Source organism: Elephantulus edwardii, unplaced genomic scaffold (assembly GCF_000299155.1).
Source record: "Elephantulus edwardii isolate Elephantulus edwardi_28Jun2011 unplaced genomic scaffold, EleEdw1.0 scaffold00061, whole genome shotgun sequence".
In the NCBI taxonomy this organism is placed as follows: Eukaryota; Metazoa; Chordata; class Mammalia; order Macroscelidea; family Macroscelididae; genus Elephantulus; species Elephantulus edwardii.
The window spans coordinates 1,003,326-1,020,712 of NW_006399811.1; the positions used below are offsets into that span (position 1 = coordinate 1,003,326).

General features: G+C 37.7%; 1 protein-coding gene across 2 annotated transcripts in view; it reads left to right on the top strand.

The window, feature by feature from the left end:
• RABGAP1L (RAB GTPase activating protein 1-like) overlaps positions 1-17,387 on the top strand; it is a 966,320-nt gene that overhangs the window by 570,074 nt on the left and 378,859 nt on the right. For both annotated transcript variants that reach the window (XM_006887704.1, XM_006887703.1), the window contains exons 15-16: positions 5,128-5,253; positions 14,771-14,914. In XM_006887704.1, coding sequence (XP_006887766.1) covers positions 5,128-5,253; positions 14,771-14,914 — 270 coding nt within the window. The remainder of the gene's footprint in view (positions 1-5,127; positions 5,254-14,770; positions 14,915-17,387) is intronic.

Genomic DNA, 17,387 nt, shown 5'->3' on the forward strand with positions numbered 1-17,387 from the left:
GAGAGAATAGTGCAACAATGAATGAGTGGAAGCCCAAAATCTCTGTAAATGTTTATGAAAATTAGTAAAATATAATTATTAAAAAAAAAAGATTTACAACCTCAGAAGCCTGATAGAGATTCGCTATGACTCAGCATCAACTTGATGGAAGTGGGACGGGCTTAATCTTTACAGGCTGGTGGTGTTGACCCCTATTGTTCTTCATTGGGAAGTCAGTGACTGAATATTTCTAAACGCAGGCCACATGACCTTTCCTTTGAGCATTTTCTTAATGGACACAAATCTCCAACCTTTTGTGGCACCCGGAGACACCGAAGTCAGTGTTATTTAGGTGGTGTAGAGTCAGCTGATGATCCTGTGAGTGCACAACAGAATGAAACCCCGTCCTAGCTTGTGTCATCCTCGCAATCACGACTGGGCCTAAATCAGTTGTTGTAGCTACTGTGACAGGATGTTACTGCAGATTTTCATATTCTTTACTGACTCTCTGCTTTACTAGAGACCATGTCTGTCTCCAGAGACTGGCCCTCCTTGATTACATGGCCAGAGTATGTGAGGTGGGAGTGTGTGGTACAGGCCTGATACTGACACAAGACCAAGTACAGTGTGGTCCTTAAACATGCATTGTCTTATCCTTCAAAACCAAACTACTGTTACAACTCAAGGTATTCATTTCCTGTTCTGCTGGAGCTTGGATATAAATATCATTCAGTACTTACTGATTAACGATAGATGATAGATAGATAGATAGATAGATAGATAGATAGATAGATAGATAGATAGATAGACAGACATAATGATTATGGGATTTATTAAGGAAGTTAAGAGATTACAGTTGAGGGAAACAGGATAGAGTTCTTCAGTCAGGACTTTTCTCAAGCATGCCTAGAGGATCTTTGACCTCAGAGGCTTTAAGTCAGTGTGACAAAGCTCCCTTAGTCCTACTAGTTCTGTGGACTTTGTGCTCACATTTTTTCATTTAGTATATTTCAAGGTTCACCCGTGTTGTAGCATGTGTTAGTTTGAATACTCATAGAAACTTGTTTTCAGTTTTAAAACCTTTCACATTTTTGCAAGTTTGTATGCTTACTTTAATTGATGCTAGTAAAACAAAAACACAACAACAATAACAAAGAAAACTTAATCAAGCAAGAAACCTAACTAGAGATACCAGCAAGTCTCATTTAGTCTGTTGAAATAAAAAAAGAAGGTTCCATTTCCATTTTCTAAAGGGTTATACATATGTCACATTACTTACTCACTTAATTGTTGGCAACCTTTTTCTAGATCCATAGAGGCTCATTGTAGTCCATTTCATGTTGAGATAATATCTGATATCCCCTAAGAGCTCATTATGTCTGGCCTTAATCTTTGCAGATAATCAGTATTGATTTCCACTCCACCAGCTGAACTGCAATTTTATAGGTTTAATCTACTATTTCCATGTGTTACACAAACCAAAAATTCAACATGTTTGTATATTGCTAAGGCTAGGATAAGGAATACTAACTCTTTAGACAGTTGCTGTGTGCTGTTAAGTTAGAACCAACCCACAGCTGAACCTCTTGCAGGTTTTCGGAGGCAGTAAATCAAACAGAAAATTGCCCATCCTTCGGCAGAGCTGCTGGTAGATTTGAACCATGTGTCTTTGGAATTGCAGCACAGATTCTTACCACTAGACCACCAGAGTTCCCTACTCTCAAGGCTGCTATTCCCAATAGAACTGTATTTTTAAAAGAAATATGAGCTAGAACTGTCAGTTAATATTCAAGCATCTTTTTTTTAATTTTTTTATTTTTTTAATTAATTTTTATAAAAGTTTACAGAGACTTTGGATTTCCATTCATTCATTGTTGCACTTTTCTGCTTGCCCACCCCTCCCGCCCAATTATATTTGAGTCAAGTTTATATTTTCTGGTGGTTTTCTTTTTAGAAGTAAGGTATTTACTACAGTGTAGTTTATCTGGTTGGGTGGTGGTACAACTTCAGCTTCAAAATAAGGCAGACATTTGTGCCCATTTTTGATTGTCCTTGGCAGTTTATCTTGATCTGACTTGACCCCATTTTCTTAATCTTACCTGTGGCTGTTCCTCTGCTTGCCCCCTAGGTGTAGTTATGTCCCTCTCCTTACATCTGTCACTTCTATTCCAGGACCTCTCTGACTGCATCAAACTGAAGTGAAGTTGTCTGTTTACTCTTCCACTGTTCCGATAGGTGGGTGGCTCCTCTGAGGAGGCCTTACTCTTAGCTTGGAATCCGCAAGTTGCCCCCAGTGCCTGTGTGCTGGGTACAGGAGGGCATCCAATCTGCTCGGTGACTGCATGTGTGGATGCCAAGAAGCATTTAAGCCTTTTGTTTACCACAGTCAAAGAAATAAAGCATTATCCTCTTAATAAAATACCCGATGGAAAAATATTGAACTCATCACCATTTTCTCAGAAAAGGCGAGTCACTGAACAAATGAACTTCTAAGGGCTGGCCACAGTTCTCTCACATACAGCTCCTTTTACTGCCTTCTGAGTAGACATCTTTGTTGGGTGAGAAGATATGAAGAGGATTATAATTTGAGGATAAAAGAGGCATTGTAAATGATATATGTGCAAGTAAATGTCACCTGGGACTTCAATTCTAGAATTGCTAACGCAATGTTGTGGTGGTGGTGGTGCACCACTGAGTTGAAACTTACCCACAGCCGACCCTCTAGCAGGTTTTCATAGGCATTTAACTTGCATGGAAGGACATTGCTCATCTTCCTCCCACGTAGTAGCTGGTGGATTTGAACTGTATGCCTTTGTGTTGGCAGTGCAATCCCTTTCCACTAAGTCACCAGAAAGAACTAAACTCACTGCTTTGGAGTCATTCCAACTCAGAACCACACTTTCTAAGGGTTTGCAAGGCTGTAATCTTTATAGAAGTAGACTGCCAAATCTTTCCTTTGAGGTGAAGCCAGTGGGTTCACCCTGCGGATCTTTTTTTAACCAATTGTACACTTGTTCTTGGTAATATGTATAGTATACTTATATTCTAAATATCTGTGGATTGAAGCTGAGAAGTGTTTGCTAACTTGAATAGTTGGGATCAAAGAGGAATGAGTTTTTTAAAAGCTCATAGATAAAAATAGTTCTTTGGTTTAAAAAAATAAGAGCAAATATTGAAAGAATAGAATGAAAACAGTTAAGTTAGGAGATTTTACTTAATTTATATATTAATGAGCTCTAGTAGCCTAGCAGTAAGGAGTTGTGTTGCTAATCCACAAGTAAGCAGTTTGAATCCACCAGCTGCTCTGTGGGAGAAATGGTGGACTGTCTTTTCTGTTTCAATTTATAGCCTTTGAAAACATGCTGGAAGTTAACTAAATCAGTTCTGATTAAGTTGCAATGAAAATAAGTAAATGTAGGTATTACATGGCTTATAAGTAGAAAATATGATAGAAATTTAAGCAATTCTGTTTCTAAATGGAGGGATCTGATGGTCTAGTGGTAAGAATCTGTACTGTAATCCCAAAGGCACAGGGTTCAATTCTGCCAGCTGTTCCAAAGGAGAAGGATGGGAAATATGCTCCCATGCGATTAACTGCCTCTGAAAACCCACAGGAGGGTTAGCTGTAAGTTGGCTCTGACTCGATGGTGCATAACAACAATTTCTAAATCGATTAATAGAACTCTATTTCAGTTATTCAAGTATGGACTTAGTTTAACAAAGATATCTGACAAAAATGTTAAATAGTATAATCAGCCAAGCCCAGGCTATGAGAGATGTGACATTTAAAGTAGATTTTTTTTGCCTAACAGTTACATCTGAAGACAATAGCTTTCTCTGTTTGCTTAATGTGTTTACTTGTTGTGTGCTGTCAAATCAAAACCAACTCATAGCTGACCCTCTTGTGGGTTTTCAGAGGCAGTAAATGACACAGGAGGAGATTTCCTAACCTTCTTCCACAAAGCATATGGTGGATTCGAACTGTGTGCCTTTGGGATTTCTGTGCAGCTTTTTACCACTGGAACACCTTAATGGATTGAAAAGGTCTTCCTCACCATATTCTTCTAGCTTATTGCAATCAATTTAAAGATATGTTCTTGTGACTTCAGACTTTGTTTTTTTCAGATTAAAACACCGCTAAGATGGGTGAAAAATTAAGTATTATTGGTCAATTAAATGTCAATAATAAGAGCTCACAAGGCTTTGTCCTGAAAAACTCTTTTAAATAGAAAGAAAAGTATGTTAACAAGGAAATTAGAGAAGGAAAGTTGAACCTATCAGGATTAAAAATGCATTTACCCTATGGTTCAACAGCCCCTTCTTTTGGTAGTCTTTCCATGCTTAGGAACAAAAGTATGCAAAGGGGGTTTATTGCAGGTATTAATGATAAATTAGGAGCAGTCCAAATATCCATTAATAGGAGGAGTTTTTGGTGATATTATTAAGGGGGGGAAGTCTAAGTTGCACAGCAGCATATACGTAACACTATCTTTTATATAGGAAAGGGGAAATAATAAACATAATTTCACTTATTTGAATAAGAAATAGTAGGAGCATACATGGAAAAACCATTAAGAGCAGTTATGAGGCAGGGCAAAAGGAGTTGAGAAGCACAAGCAGAATTAGTGTATGCTTGGGAGGATGGAAAGGGACAGTGCAGGAGAGGAAGACCCTGGATGAGATGGACTGAGTCAGTGACTGGAAAATGGGCTTAGGTGTGTTAGAGACCATGAGATTGGCTGAGGATAGGGTAGTGTTCAGAGCTAATGTACACAGATTTGCTGTGAGTCTCAGGAGATTCAATGGCACATAACAACAGGAATGAGTAATAGTAGAACTTTTTACTTTATATCCTAATTTTGATATTTCACAGTTTTTCTTTTTTAATATTTCTATTTGTATTTCCCATTCTTTAAGATTACCGAAATGTTAGGGTTATTAAATTTAGAAAATAATGAGATTCACTCAGAGAAAGGAGGATGAAAACTTTGAACTCAAGTTATGCTTTTGTCTCTCTGGAAAGGAATTGCTTCACTCACTAGAGATCTTGAGCCATTTATACCATGAACTTAATAACATGAAGGCACTTTTCTGACATTCTTCTCGGATACATACATACAATAAAGTTCTGTATATGTTTTCCTATAGATGCCAGAAGAACAAGCATTTTGTGTTTTGGTGAAAATCATGTATGACTATGGTTTGCGAGACCTCTACAAAAATAACTTTGAAGATCTTCACTGCAAATTCTATCAGCTGGAGAGACTGATGCAGGTAAATAAAAATCAAGAATGTATATCAGTTTGGAATCTGATAAGTCGTATTAAAAAGTCTGTTAAAGTTGATAAGAAGTACTGCATTATGAAATTCAGTGGAGTATTATAGAAAGTAGAAATGTATTTCATTTCTTAGCAGTGCTTACACTGGTCTTAAGATCATAATATATTTATTTAGCAATTTGACTATGTGATTAAATAATGTCATTGGACTTTGGGCATGTTGCAAGGAGGGACCAATCCTTGGAGAAGGACATAATGCTTGGAAGGGTAGAGGGACAGCACAACAGAATAAGACCCCAGATGTGAGGGATTGACACAGTACCTGAGCTTATGGGGGTAGGTATGTCAGAGTCAATGAGACTGACTCAGGACAGGGCAGGCTTCAGAGCGTTGTACATAAGGTCACTGTGAGGCGCATGTGACTCGATGGCACATAACAATAACAGCATGAATTCAAGACACTAAGAGGTTGTGCTGCCAACCCAAAGGCATGAAGTTCAAATTCATCAGGTGCTCCAAGGTGGAAAGGTCATTTTCTCCACCTGTGTGATTGATGGCCTCTGAAAACCTTCTAGAGGGTCAGCTGTGAGTTGGTTCTCACTTGACAGCACATTAACAACAACAGAATTAATAATTTTATACACTTTGAAGTGAGGATGTACTGTGTTGTGGCCTTGAGGGTATTACTATGTTTGTTTGTTGAAGAATGATGATATGTACATAAATTGAATACAAATAGAGGATACTTAAACACTTTCTCCAGTACGCAACCACTACCACCGTATTTGGTTTCATATGTAGAGAACACATGGAAAAGATAGGAAAATATTGATGAAAGAATATAAAATACCAGCAATAGAATGACATATTTTCAAGTATTTTCAAGTAATTTCTTGATTCCAGGCTAAATTGTTGTTTTGGTTTTGACATCTGTGTGTGTGTGTGTGTGTGTGTGTGTGTGTTTTCAGTGGCAGGCTCTGGACATCAGTCTTCTACTAGATAAAGGTGATGTCTTGACAGGATCTTTCATATTACTGATCCCACTCCCCCTTTTTAAAATTTTTGGCTTGAGAGTCACAGGCCTGAGAGCCCTAAGCTGTAGAAGCAAAGAGGCAAAATGGCCCTTTGAAAGCAGAGGATGGCGGCTAAGTGTTTCCCCGTCCAAGGGAGGTTAGCCTATTTTTCTGCTGGATCCAGCGTTGGCTTCCATCAGCTGACAGAGGTGAAACTCTCAATTTTGGTAGCAAAGAAGCAAAATTGCACTTTGAAGGCTGTTCAGGTATAGGAAAAAAGTGCGTCAGAGATGCATCTTATCTCTATATCTTTTCAATCTATATGCAGAACAGATAATTCATAAGGCTGGACTTTATGAGAAGGTGGCAGCATCATGATGGACAGAGAAGAAAAGACTGAAATTGTTGATACGTCAGCTTGCTTGGCCCCACAATCAACACTCTTGGCACCGGAAGTCAGGAAATCAAAAGACCAAATGCACTGGGAAATTCTGCTATCAGGGATCTCTCTAGAGTATGAAGAACAATGATGTCAGTCTGGAGACTAAAGTACACCTGATCCAGGCCATGGTCTTTGTTCTTACTTGCTGCGTGTCTGAGAGCTGGATAAGGGATTAAGGCTGATAGGGGAAGGATTGATACCTTTGAGTTGTGGTTCTGGAGAAGAGTGTTGGACATACTGTGGACTGCCAGAAGAACCAACAGGCAGTCCTGGAGAGGGTGATACCAGGCTGCTCCCTGGAGGCAAGGATTTTGAAGCTCCATCTTATATACTTTGGTTATTTGGCCAGGAGGGACAGTCCTTGGAGAGGGATATCATGGTTGGAAGGATGGAGGGACAACAGAGGAGAGGAAAATCCAGGATGAGATGAATTGAGTCGGTGACTGGAGAAATGGGGTTAGGTCCGTCGGAGATGATGAAATTGGCTTAGAATAGGGCAGGTTTCAGAGCTAATGGACATCGGGTCACTGTGAGTCACAGGTGAGTTGATGACACATAACAACAGCTATAAATGTGTGTGTGTGTGTGCGCGCGCACGTGCACGTTTGTGTGTAAATACACACACAAAGAGAGCGAGAGAATATATTTTTATATACTTCACATATTACATTGTTGTTGTTGTTAAGTGCCATCGAGTCGATATTAGAAATCAGAAATAAATGTGAAGGAAATGTGTATGTTGTTGTTGTGTACTGCCAAATCAGTACTGACTCATAGCTGATGGATTTATTCCATTTTGGGGAAATAGTAACATAGGGAAGAAGGTTACGAGGTGACAAAGTAGAGGCATCTGGTGAGAGCTCTTTAACATGCCCTATGAAGACATCCATAAGTATCAAAAGAAGACATGAAACCAATAGGAGACCTGCAGACTAGAGGCACAGGGTGTTAAGTCTGAGAATATGTAGTAAAGAGACAGCTTTAGTGGAAAAAGGGAATGTGTGAAAGTTGTTGTTGTTAGGTGCCCTCAAGTCAGCATTGACTCATTTGTTGTTGTTATTGTTATGTGCCCTCAATTCAAGTACGACTCATAGCAACCCTTTGAATGATGGCTGAGAACCTTTTTCTTGTCCTGAGCCAGCCTCACCATCTCCAACACACCTGGCTTAATTGTCACAGTCACTTTGACAGTTGGTCTTGCTGAAGGTTTTTCTTCCGTGCGCCGCTTTTCCAAGCATCAAAACCTTACCCTATCCTCCATGAGCCTCATAAGCTCCAAGATCAAACCCATTGTTACAGACATTGTGCCAGTCTATCTTGTTGAGGGTCTTCTTCTCTTTAAATAACCCTCTATTTTTCTAGGTACGATGTCCTTTTCCAGGGACTGGCCCTTCCTGATAACATACCTAAAGTATATGAGGCAAATTTTCTCCATTCGTGCCTCTGGATCACACTCAGGTTGCACTTCCTCCCAAATAGATTGGTTTGTTCTTTAGGCAGCACTGCTCTCTATGGTACATTCAGTAGTCTTGGCTAATGTCACAATTCAAAGACCTAATTTTTCTTTGTTCATTGTTCAATTTGCACATGTATGCAAAGCAATTTAAAATATCATGATGAGTCAGGTGCACCTTAGTTTTTAGATTGGCACCCTTACTCTTTAGTACTTAAAGAGGTACCTTGATGACATATTAGCCCAGTACTACACATCTTTTGATTTTTTTTACTGATACTACTATAGATGTTGATTATTAAACCTTACAAAATAAAATCAGTGACAATATCATTCTCTTTTCTATTATGATGTCACTTATTCATCCAATTGTAAGGATTTTTGGTGATGTTGAGGTATGTAATCCATGTTGAATACTGCAACCTTTTTATTTCTTTAATAAATGCTTCAAATCTTACTTTCTGCAGGAAAAGTTGTGTCATAAGCATAATATAAGTTCTTGTTAAGTCTTTCACCAATCCTAATGCCACATTCCTCTTAATTTAGGAGAGCTTCTGGAATTATCTGCTCAGTATACTCAGTATATTGAATAGGTATAGAGAAAGTACAGCACCCTGACACATATCTTTTCTTATTTTAAAATATGCTGTACTCCTTTGTTTTGTTTGAATGACTACTTACTGGTCTCTGTAAGAATTTTTCACAGGCACAATTAAGTGTTCTGGAATCCCCATTTTCTCAATATTATCCACAATTTTGTATGTTCCACACAGTTAATAATTTGCATAGTCAGTAAAACACAACTTAATATTTTTCTTGTATTTTTGCTTTCAGCCAAAGTCCATCTGACATCAGCATTGATATCCTTTGTTCCAAAGTCTCTTCTGAATCTAGTTTGAATTTCTGGCAGTTCACTATCAATAAACCATTTATAAATCATCTTCAGCAAGATTTTACTTGCATGTCCCATTAATGATATTCTTTGACAGTTTCCACATTCTATTAGATCATCTTTTTTAGAATGAAAACAAACTTTTATTTTTTTCTACTTAGCTATTGAAATATCTTGGCATAGACTAGTGATCACGTCAAGGACTGCATCCATTTGCTGAAACACATCTCAAGTGGTATTCCATAAATTCCTTGGGCTTTATTTTTTGTGGAGGCCTTCAGGGTATCTTGGACTTTCCCTTTCAGTTCCATTGGTTCTCGATCATATCCTGAAATGGTTCAGCGTTAACCAATTCTTCGTGCAACAGTGATTTTATATATCCTTCCAATCTTATTGTAATGCTTCTGGAATCATTTAATATCTTGCCCATAGAATTCTAAAGTATTACAGCTTGATGTTTGAAGGATTATTGTAGCCTGGTAAATGTTACATGTGTGTTCTTCCCTAATGGTCTTCTAACTCAAGGTATTGGTACATTTTTTATAATACTTTTTACTGTGTCTTCTGAAGCTGTTCTTTGCAATCTTTTCAGCTGTTTTATATCATCATTTCTTCCTTTTGTTTTAACTTCTCTGCATTGAAGAAGAACAAGTTTCAGAATCTCTTCTCACATCTTAATTGGTCTTCTCTTCATGAATGATCTCCTTGATGTCATCTGGCAGCTATAGTGGTGTTCAGTCATGAGTGTTCAATGAATCAAACCTGTTGTTGAAGTGTTTTTTAAAATTCAGATGGGATAAACTCAAGGTCATGTTTTGACTATTCTAGACTTGTTTTCATCTTCTGCAGCTTCAAATTTAACTTGCAGAATTGGCCCTTATCCTTGCTTTGAAAGCTTATAATGAGCCTATCTTAAAATACTGAGAATACCTTAATTATGAAGAAGACATTTAAAAAATTGAAATTGGAAATAAGCTATCAGTGCAGTGATAGAAAAGCGTTGAAAGGAGAAACTGTGTAGAACCAGGTGATGCAGAACTTTAAGAATAGACTTTTTAAAAAATATTTAATTCTAAGGTAGCTCTGGTGGCCTAGTGGCAGGAAGCTACACTGCAATCCCAGAGGTGTGCTGTTCAAATCCACCAGATGCTCTGCTGGAGGAGTGACAATCTCCTCCTGTACCAGTCAGATCCAATTTGACAGTACATGCACAAAAAATAATAAAATTTTGAAAAAAATTTAATTCTATCAAATAAGTCTTTTTATCATTTACTTCTTCAAAAAACTTTCTGTTTCTTCAAATATTTATACAGGGTTGCTTTCATAGTTAATAAGGTCATTTCTAGATCTATTCTGAAGTACAATATTGTTTGTGAGGGGCAGGATATTAGTCACGCATACAAGGAAAACCCATTAATACCACTATCGTTCAAATTTATGCACCGATAACCAGAGTTAAAGAGAAAGAAATAGTTTATTTCTACCAACTTTTGCAGTCAGGAATTGATCAAACATGCAACCAACATAAATTAATAATAATGGGTTACTAGAATGTGTAAGTTGGGAACCAGGAAGAAGGCCAGAAAACATGAACTTGGTGACAGAAATGAGACTGAGAATAGAATGATAGAATTCTGCACAATAAATTATTTATTCACTGTGAATACATTTTATAAGAAATAAGAAATATAAACACAGTCTATATACATGGATTTCACCTTAATGGTGTACACAGGAATCAGATTGATTAAATTTGTTGAACGTTTCATTGGAGAAGTTGAATTATCAGCAGTGAAAACTAGGCCAGGTGCTGATTGCAGAACAGACCATCAATTACTCATATGCAAGTTCAAATTAAAGCTAAAGAAGGTCAAATCAAATACACAAGAATCAAAATTTGATTTTTAGTCTATCCCATCTGTATTTAAAAACAACTTAGGAGCAGGTTTGAGGTCTTGAACACTAGTGAGCAAAGACCAGATGAGCTGTGGAGGATATCAGGAATATCATCCATGAAGAATGCAAAAGGTTATTACAAAGATTGAAAAAGAAGAAAGGCCAAGATGTATGTCGTCAGAGACTCTGAATATTTCACTAGAGTGCTGAGAAGCCAAAGCAAAGGGAAGAAATCAAGAAATTAAGAAGCTGAATAGAAGATTTCAAAAGGCAGCTCAGGAAGACAAAGTAAAACATTATATAATGAAATCTGCAAAGGACTGGAGCCCAGAAATCAAAAGGGCCCAAACTCACTCAGCATTTCTTAAGATGGAGAAACTAAAGAACACATTCAATCCACGAGCTGTAATACTTAAGGATGCTATGGGCAGAATAGTGAATGATATAGGAAGCATTAAAAGACGATGGAAAGAGTATACAGAGTCATTGTGCACAAAAAAATTGACTGGCACAGAAGAATTTCAAGAAAGAACATATGATCAAGAGGCAATGATGATGGAGGAGGAAGTATGGGCTTCTCTGAAGGACTTGGCAAAAAAATAAAGCCCCAGCAATTGACGGAATACCAGTTGACATAGTTCAACAAACAGATGCTTCCTTGTACATGCTCACCAGCTGGTGCCAAGAAATCTGGAGGACAACTACCTGGCCAACTGACTGGAAGAGATCCATATTTATTCCCATTCCAAAAAAAGGGGACCCAATAGAGTGTGGAAATTATCAAACAATATCACTAATATCACTCACTAAAAAAATCCTGAAGATTATCCAGAAAATGACTGGAACAGTACATTAACAAAGAACTACCAGTTTGTCTCTAACACCTACCCCCATTACCCCAGTCAGTGGGTCAATCCAGAGTCTTCCTCTCTTGGTGGTGCTGGACAAGAGTATTGAATATACCATGGACTTCCAGGAGGACAAACTAGTTCATCCTAAAGAGGGTGAAACCAGGCTGTTCATTGAAGGCCAGGATTATGAAGCTTTGATATACGTTGGCCATGCTCCAAGAATGGATCAGGTCTCAGAGAGGAACTTAATGCTTGAGAGGTCGGAAGGACGGCGCAAAGGAGGAAGACCCTGGACTGACTCAGTGACTGGGGTAGTGGGGGTAGGTGTGTTAGAGACAATTAGGTTGGATCAGGATAGAGCAAGGTTCAGAGCTGTTATTCATAGGGTCATTATGAGATGCAAGTGACTTGATGGCATCTAACAACAACAACAACAACTGTAAAGTACATTGTGAACATATGTAAATATTTTTTAAATGATATATCTTTTCTAAGAATTGGGGTTTTGGGATTTCGGTTGGTTTTGGGGTTTTTTAATCTGCTTATAAAAACAAAATTGGACTTTTCCTGTCTTTGTGTTTGTTTTTCAGTATGGGAATAGGTATTCAACTACTGTTTTTGCTTGGCCTTTCATGCTTGTGGGATAGCATTTGCTGGAGCAAAAATAAGGCTAGCATAAAGGCATGTTGAAAATACCCATGTTCACACATTGTACATATGCACAATTTCTGTACTTAACCATTTTTAGTAAAATAATCTTTTCAAGTTTGGTTATATTTTGGTGATTTTGCCACCTGCCCCATCATGTACTGAAACGATGTAGTACTCAGATCCTGTTGATATTAGAAAGTCTCCAAAGAAAGGACGTATTTCCTTCCCGGATAGTTAGGAGTTGAACTTTCAATCACCTGACATCTCCCTGGTCTCATGGACGTCTAACATCATTAAACTGCAGGTGTTCTATCACAGAAAACATTTATCAAGAAGTACGATCATTGAGCCAAGGGATGTTGGTGGTGGTGGTGGTGTGTACTGTCAAGTCACCTGCGACTCATAGCAACCTTATGTACAACACCCCTAAACCCTGTTTTATCCTGTGCCAATCTCACTGCCTCCAACACACTTACCCCCATTACCCCAGTTATTGAGTCAATCCACCTCATAAAGGTCTTCCCCTCCTGTGTTGTCCCTCCACCCTCCTAAGCGTGACATCCTTTTTCAAGGACTGGTCCCTCTTTGCAACCTGTCCAAAGTATGTCAGATGAAGCTTCAGAATCCTTGCCTCCAAGGGGCAGTCTAGTTTTACCCTCTCCAGGATGAACCTGTTTGTTTTCTTAGCAGTCCATGGTATATTCAGTTCTCTTCTCCAGTAGCACAGCTCAAAGGCATCAGTTCTCCTTCTATCCTCCCTAGTCATTGTACAGCTCTCTGATGCATCTCAAGTGATTGCAAAGACCATGGCCTCTATCAGGCACAACTTAGTCTCCAGAGTGACACCATTGCCCTTGAGTACTTTGGAGAGGTCCTTAATAGCACACTTTCCCATCATAATATATTTGGTGGTTTGTTTTTTTTTTATTTCCTGTCAGCTGGTGCCAAGAGTATTTACTGTGAAGCCAAGCAAACTTAAAGCTGTTAACAATCTCGATCTTTTCAACACCCATCCTGATGCTACCAATTGGTCCAGTAGTGAGAATCTTTGTTTTCTTGATATTGAGCCTCAATTCATGTTGGAAGCTGTAGTCCTTGATCTGCAGCAAGCGCTTCAGGTCCTCCTCAGTTTCAGCACTCAGGGTTGTGTCATCTGCATAACGCAGATTGTTCATGAATCTTCCTCAAATCCTGATGCCACACTTCTCCTCATACAGACCAGACTCCTGGATAGTCTGTTCTGTGTATAGGTTGAAAAAGTATGGAGATAGGACACATACCTGGCATACACCCTTCCCAATTTTTGAACCATGCAGTGTTTCCTTGCTCTATTCTGACGACTGCCTCTTGGTCCAAGTATAGGTTTCGCATTAGCACAATCAAGTGTTCTGGGATTCCCATTCTTCTCAGAGTCAGCCACAGTTTGTTATGATCCACACAGTCAAACACCTTTGCATAATCAATGAAACACAGATAGACATTCCTCTGGTATTCCCTGCTTTCAGCCAAGATCCATCTAACATTACTATATCCCTAGTACCACAACCCCTTTAAACCCAGCCTGCACTTGTGGCAGTTCTCTGTTAATGTGCTGTTCCAGCTCTTTTTGGATAATCTTCATCAGAATCTTGCTTGCATGTGATATCAATGATATTGTTTGATAATTTCCACACTCTGTTGGATCACCTTTTTTTGGAATGGAAACAAATATCAGTCTCTTCCAGCCAGTTGGCCAAGTGGTTGTCCTTCAGATCTTGGCACAACTTAGCATATCCAGGGCAGCATCTGTTAGTTTAAATACATCAGTCGGTATAACATCAATCCCTGGGGCCTTATTTTTTGCCAATTCCTTCAAAGCAGCTTGAACTTCTTCCTTCATCACCATCTTGCTCATATGTTGTTTCTTGAAATTCTTCTGTGTCTGCCAATTCCTTTTGGTACAATGACTCTGTATACTCTTTTCCTCTTCATTTAATACTTTCTGGATCATTTCATATTCTGCTGAAAGCATCCTTAAGTATAGCAACTCAAGGTGTGAATTTGTTCTTTAGTTCCTTGAGCTTAAGAAATGTTGAGCAAGCAAGGTATAGCTTTTGTTATTTGTTCATCACAAGTTGTCTTTATTTCCTTTAATTATCTGTCATATGCTCAATTCCCATTTTCTCCCATTACTTAAGTTTACTTACAGAAAATGCAATGAAAGCTGAATAAGGTGAAAGAATGACTGTAAAAAGCTTGGCATAAGTTGCATTTGTGGCAAAAGATAAAGCGTTTGTTGTGTTCCTCTCCCTAAATTTTCCACTTTGACTTTTAGGAGCAGTTACCGGACCTGCACAGCCATTTTTGTGATCTGAACCTGGAAGCTCATATGTATGCATCCCAGTGGTTTCTCACTCTATTCACTGCCAAGTTTCCTCTCTGCATGGTTTTCCACATCATTGACTTGCTGCTCTGTGAGGTAATGTGACTCCCATCTTTCCTATGTAAACCAAAAGAGAGAACAACTTCTACTTAAAATAATCATAAGGGAATTTTCCCTGTAACATTCAGCTATAAATACCCACCAATCAAAAAATTAACTTGAATTTTTATTGAGCATACATTTTTATTTCCGTTTTATTATTTTGAGGAATGAAATATTAAGGCATACATAATTACTAGAAAGTAAAATGAGGTGGTTAAATTTGCATAAATACAGTTATAACATCCCCATGACTATATAATATGTATTCACAATACAAATAATTACCAAACTTATGACACAGTTCCATTTTGTGGTTTCCATCATAAATGGGTTTTGCTGCAAATTAGATCCTCTTTATTTTTAAGTTTTTAATATTATTGTCTTGATTATCGGGGTCTATGTAAATGTGGTCTTTAATTTATCTTTCAGGGTTGTTTGCGTTACTTGTAAACTTACAGATGTATTTTGATACACAGATCATTGTAGATCCAGGCATAGCCTGCTTTTGACAGTATTTTGAACAGTAAATTTAAAATTAAGCATTGTGAATGCATCAAGGAATGATAAGATCTGCACATTACATGCTACAAAAGTATATATAGTACATATTATTTGTGATATTAAAAATTGTCAAAATATGTTTATTATAACTTAATACATCATGGCCAGAGGCTACCTGATACAGGTCTATGAATTAATTTGAAGTGTTTTTATTAGTAATATGTTATATTCCAAAAATAAGAATAAACAAAATTTCTATAAAAATGGAATTTTTATTTCATAAAGTAGTTCTTTATATATGATGTTTGAGATTCTTTTCACATAATGGAAAAATGATAAAACTTTACTATATTATGCTTTTAAGGTAGTAGCATATTTTCTAAATTAATTTTAATGAAAGTTTACAGAGACTTAAGGTTTCCAGTCATTGTTGCAGTTTTCTGCAAGATTCCTTATATATCTACATTTGTTTGTTCTTTTTTTAGTTCCTTGGGTTGCTGCCTTCATTTATTTTACTCTTCCCTATAATTGAGTTCTATTGTATATAGCTATATCTTACTTTGCCCATCAAAATATTTGACATTCCTAGAAGGTATAGATTGCTGGATGTGTGTGTGTGTATGTGTGTGTGTGTGTGTGTGTGTGTGTGCGCGCGCGCGCATGCCCACGCACGCATGTGTGCACACGTGTGTGCATGCGTGTGGTGGGTCACATAGACAATTTTTAACTCATATGACCCCGGGTTATACAGTAGAACTTCCCTATAGGGTTTTCTTGGCTATAACTTATAGAATCAGATTGCTAAATCGAACAACAGTCTTTCTGTTAACAACTGATCACTTAACCATCATATTAGCAGAACTTCTTCATAAAAATATATCTTAAAATAAGTCTTGGAGTATTCAAAAGTACAAGCTTATGGACATGAATATAAACCAAACAAAGTTTTATGTTACGGTTCATTTTTACATAAAAATTTCTGTTTCTGTCTAAACATTTTAAACATCAAGAAACTGAAGTATAAGTATGAAAAATAATGTTCTAAGAAAAACAAAAATATTTATTATGTGTAAAACACAACAATGTAATCTTTAACCTATAACACAACCATTTTATATAAATGCATAGCTGGATTTTCACTCTTCAAAGACTTACTTGTAATACTTGAAAATCAAGAGCATTTCATAACTGTGTGGGCTTTTTATACTCTTGTGTGCATACTTTGACCAAGAAGAGTTGAGTGACTTGCTCAGGGTTACAGAATAGGTTTCCAAGTCCTGAATATATAAAAGCCAGGAATCTGATTGATAGCAAATTAACTTTATTCTTTTTACTTACAAATTAATGCCTAAACTGCCTTTCTAAATTGGACCTAAAGAAAAAAATGCAGAATTAAGAGCTAAAACTTTATTCAAAGTTGTGAATGTGTGACTATAATATATCCAAAGCAAATAAAAATATTAGTATTAGAAAATACTTTGCCTGATTATCCAAATCAGGATGGCAAATGGTTATGACTATCCTTTGTCAGGGTAATGTTGTTGTTGTTATTGTTATGTGTCTTCTCACCTTCGACTCACAGCGACCCTGTGTACAACAGCTTTGAAGCCTGTCTGTCCTGAGCTAGTTTCACTAATTCCAACACACCTACCCCCGTTTCCCCAGTTACTGTATCAGTCCATCTCATCCAGAGTTGTCCACTCCTTCACTGTCCCTCCACCCTTCCAAGCATGATGTCCTTCTCCAAGAATCAATCCCTCCTGGCCACATGTCCAGAATATATGAGATGGAGCTTCAAACTCCTGGCCTCCAGCAAGAAACTTGGAGAGTAAGACAGACCTATTTGGTTTCTTGGTGGTCCATGGTATATTCAAGACTCTTTTCCAGGACCACAACTCAAAAGCATCAATTCTTTTGTCATATTTAGTCATTGTGCAGCTCTCTGATGCATAGCAAGTAATTGTGA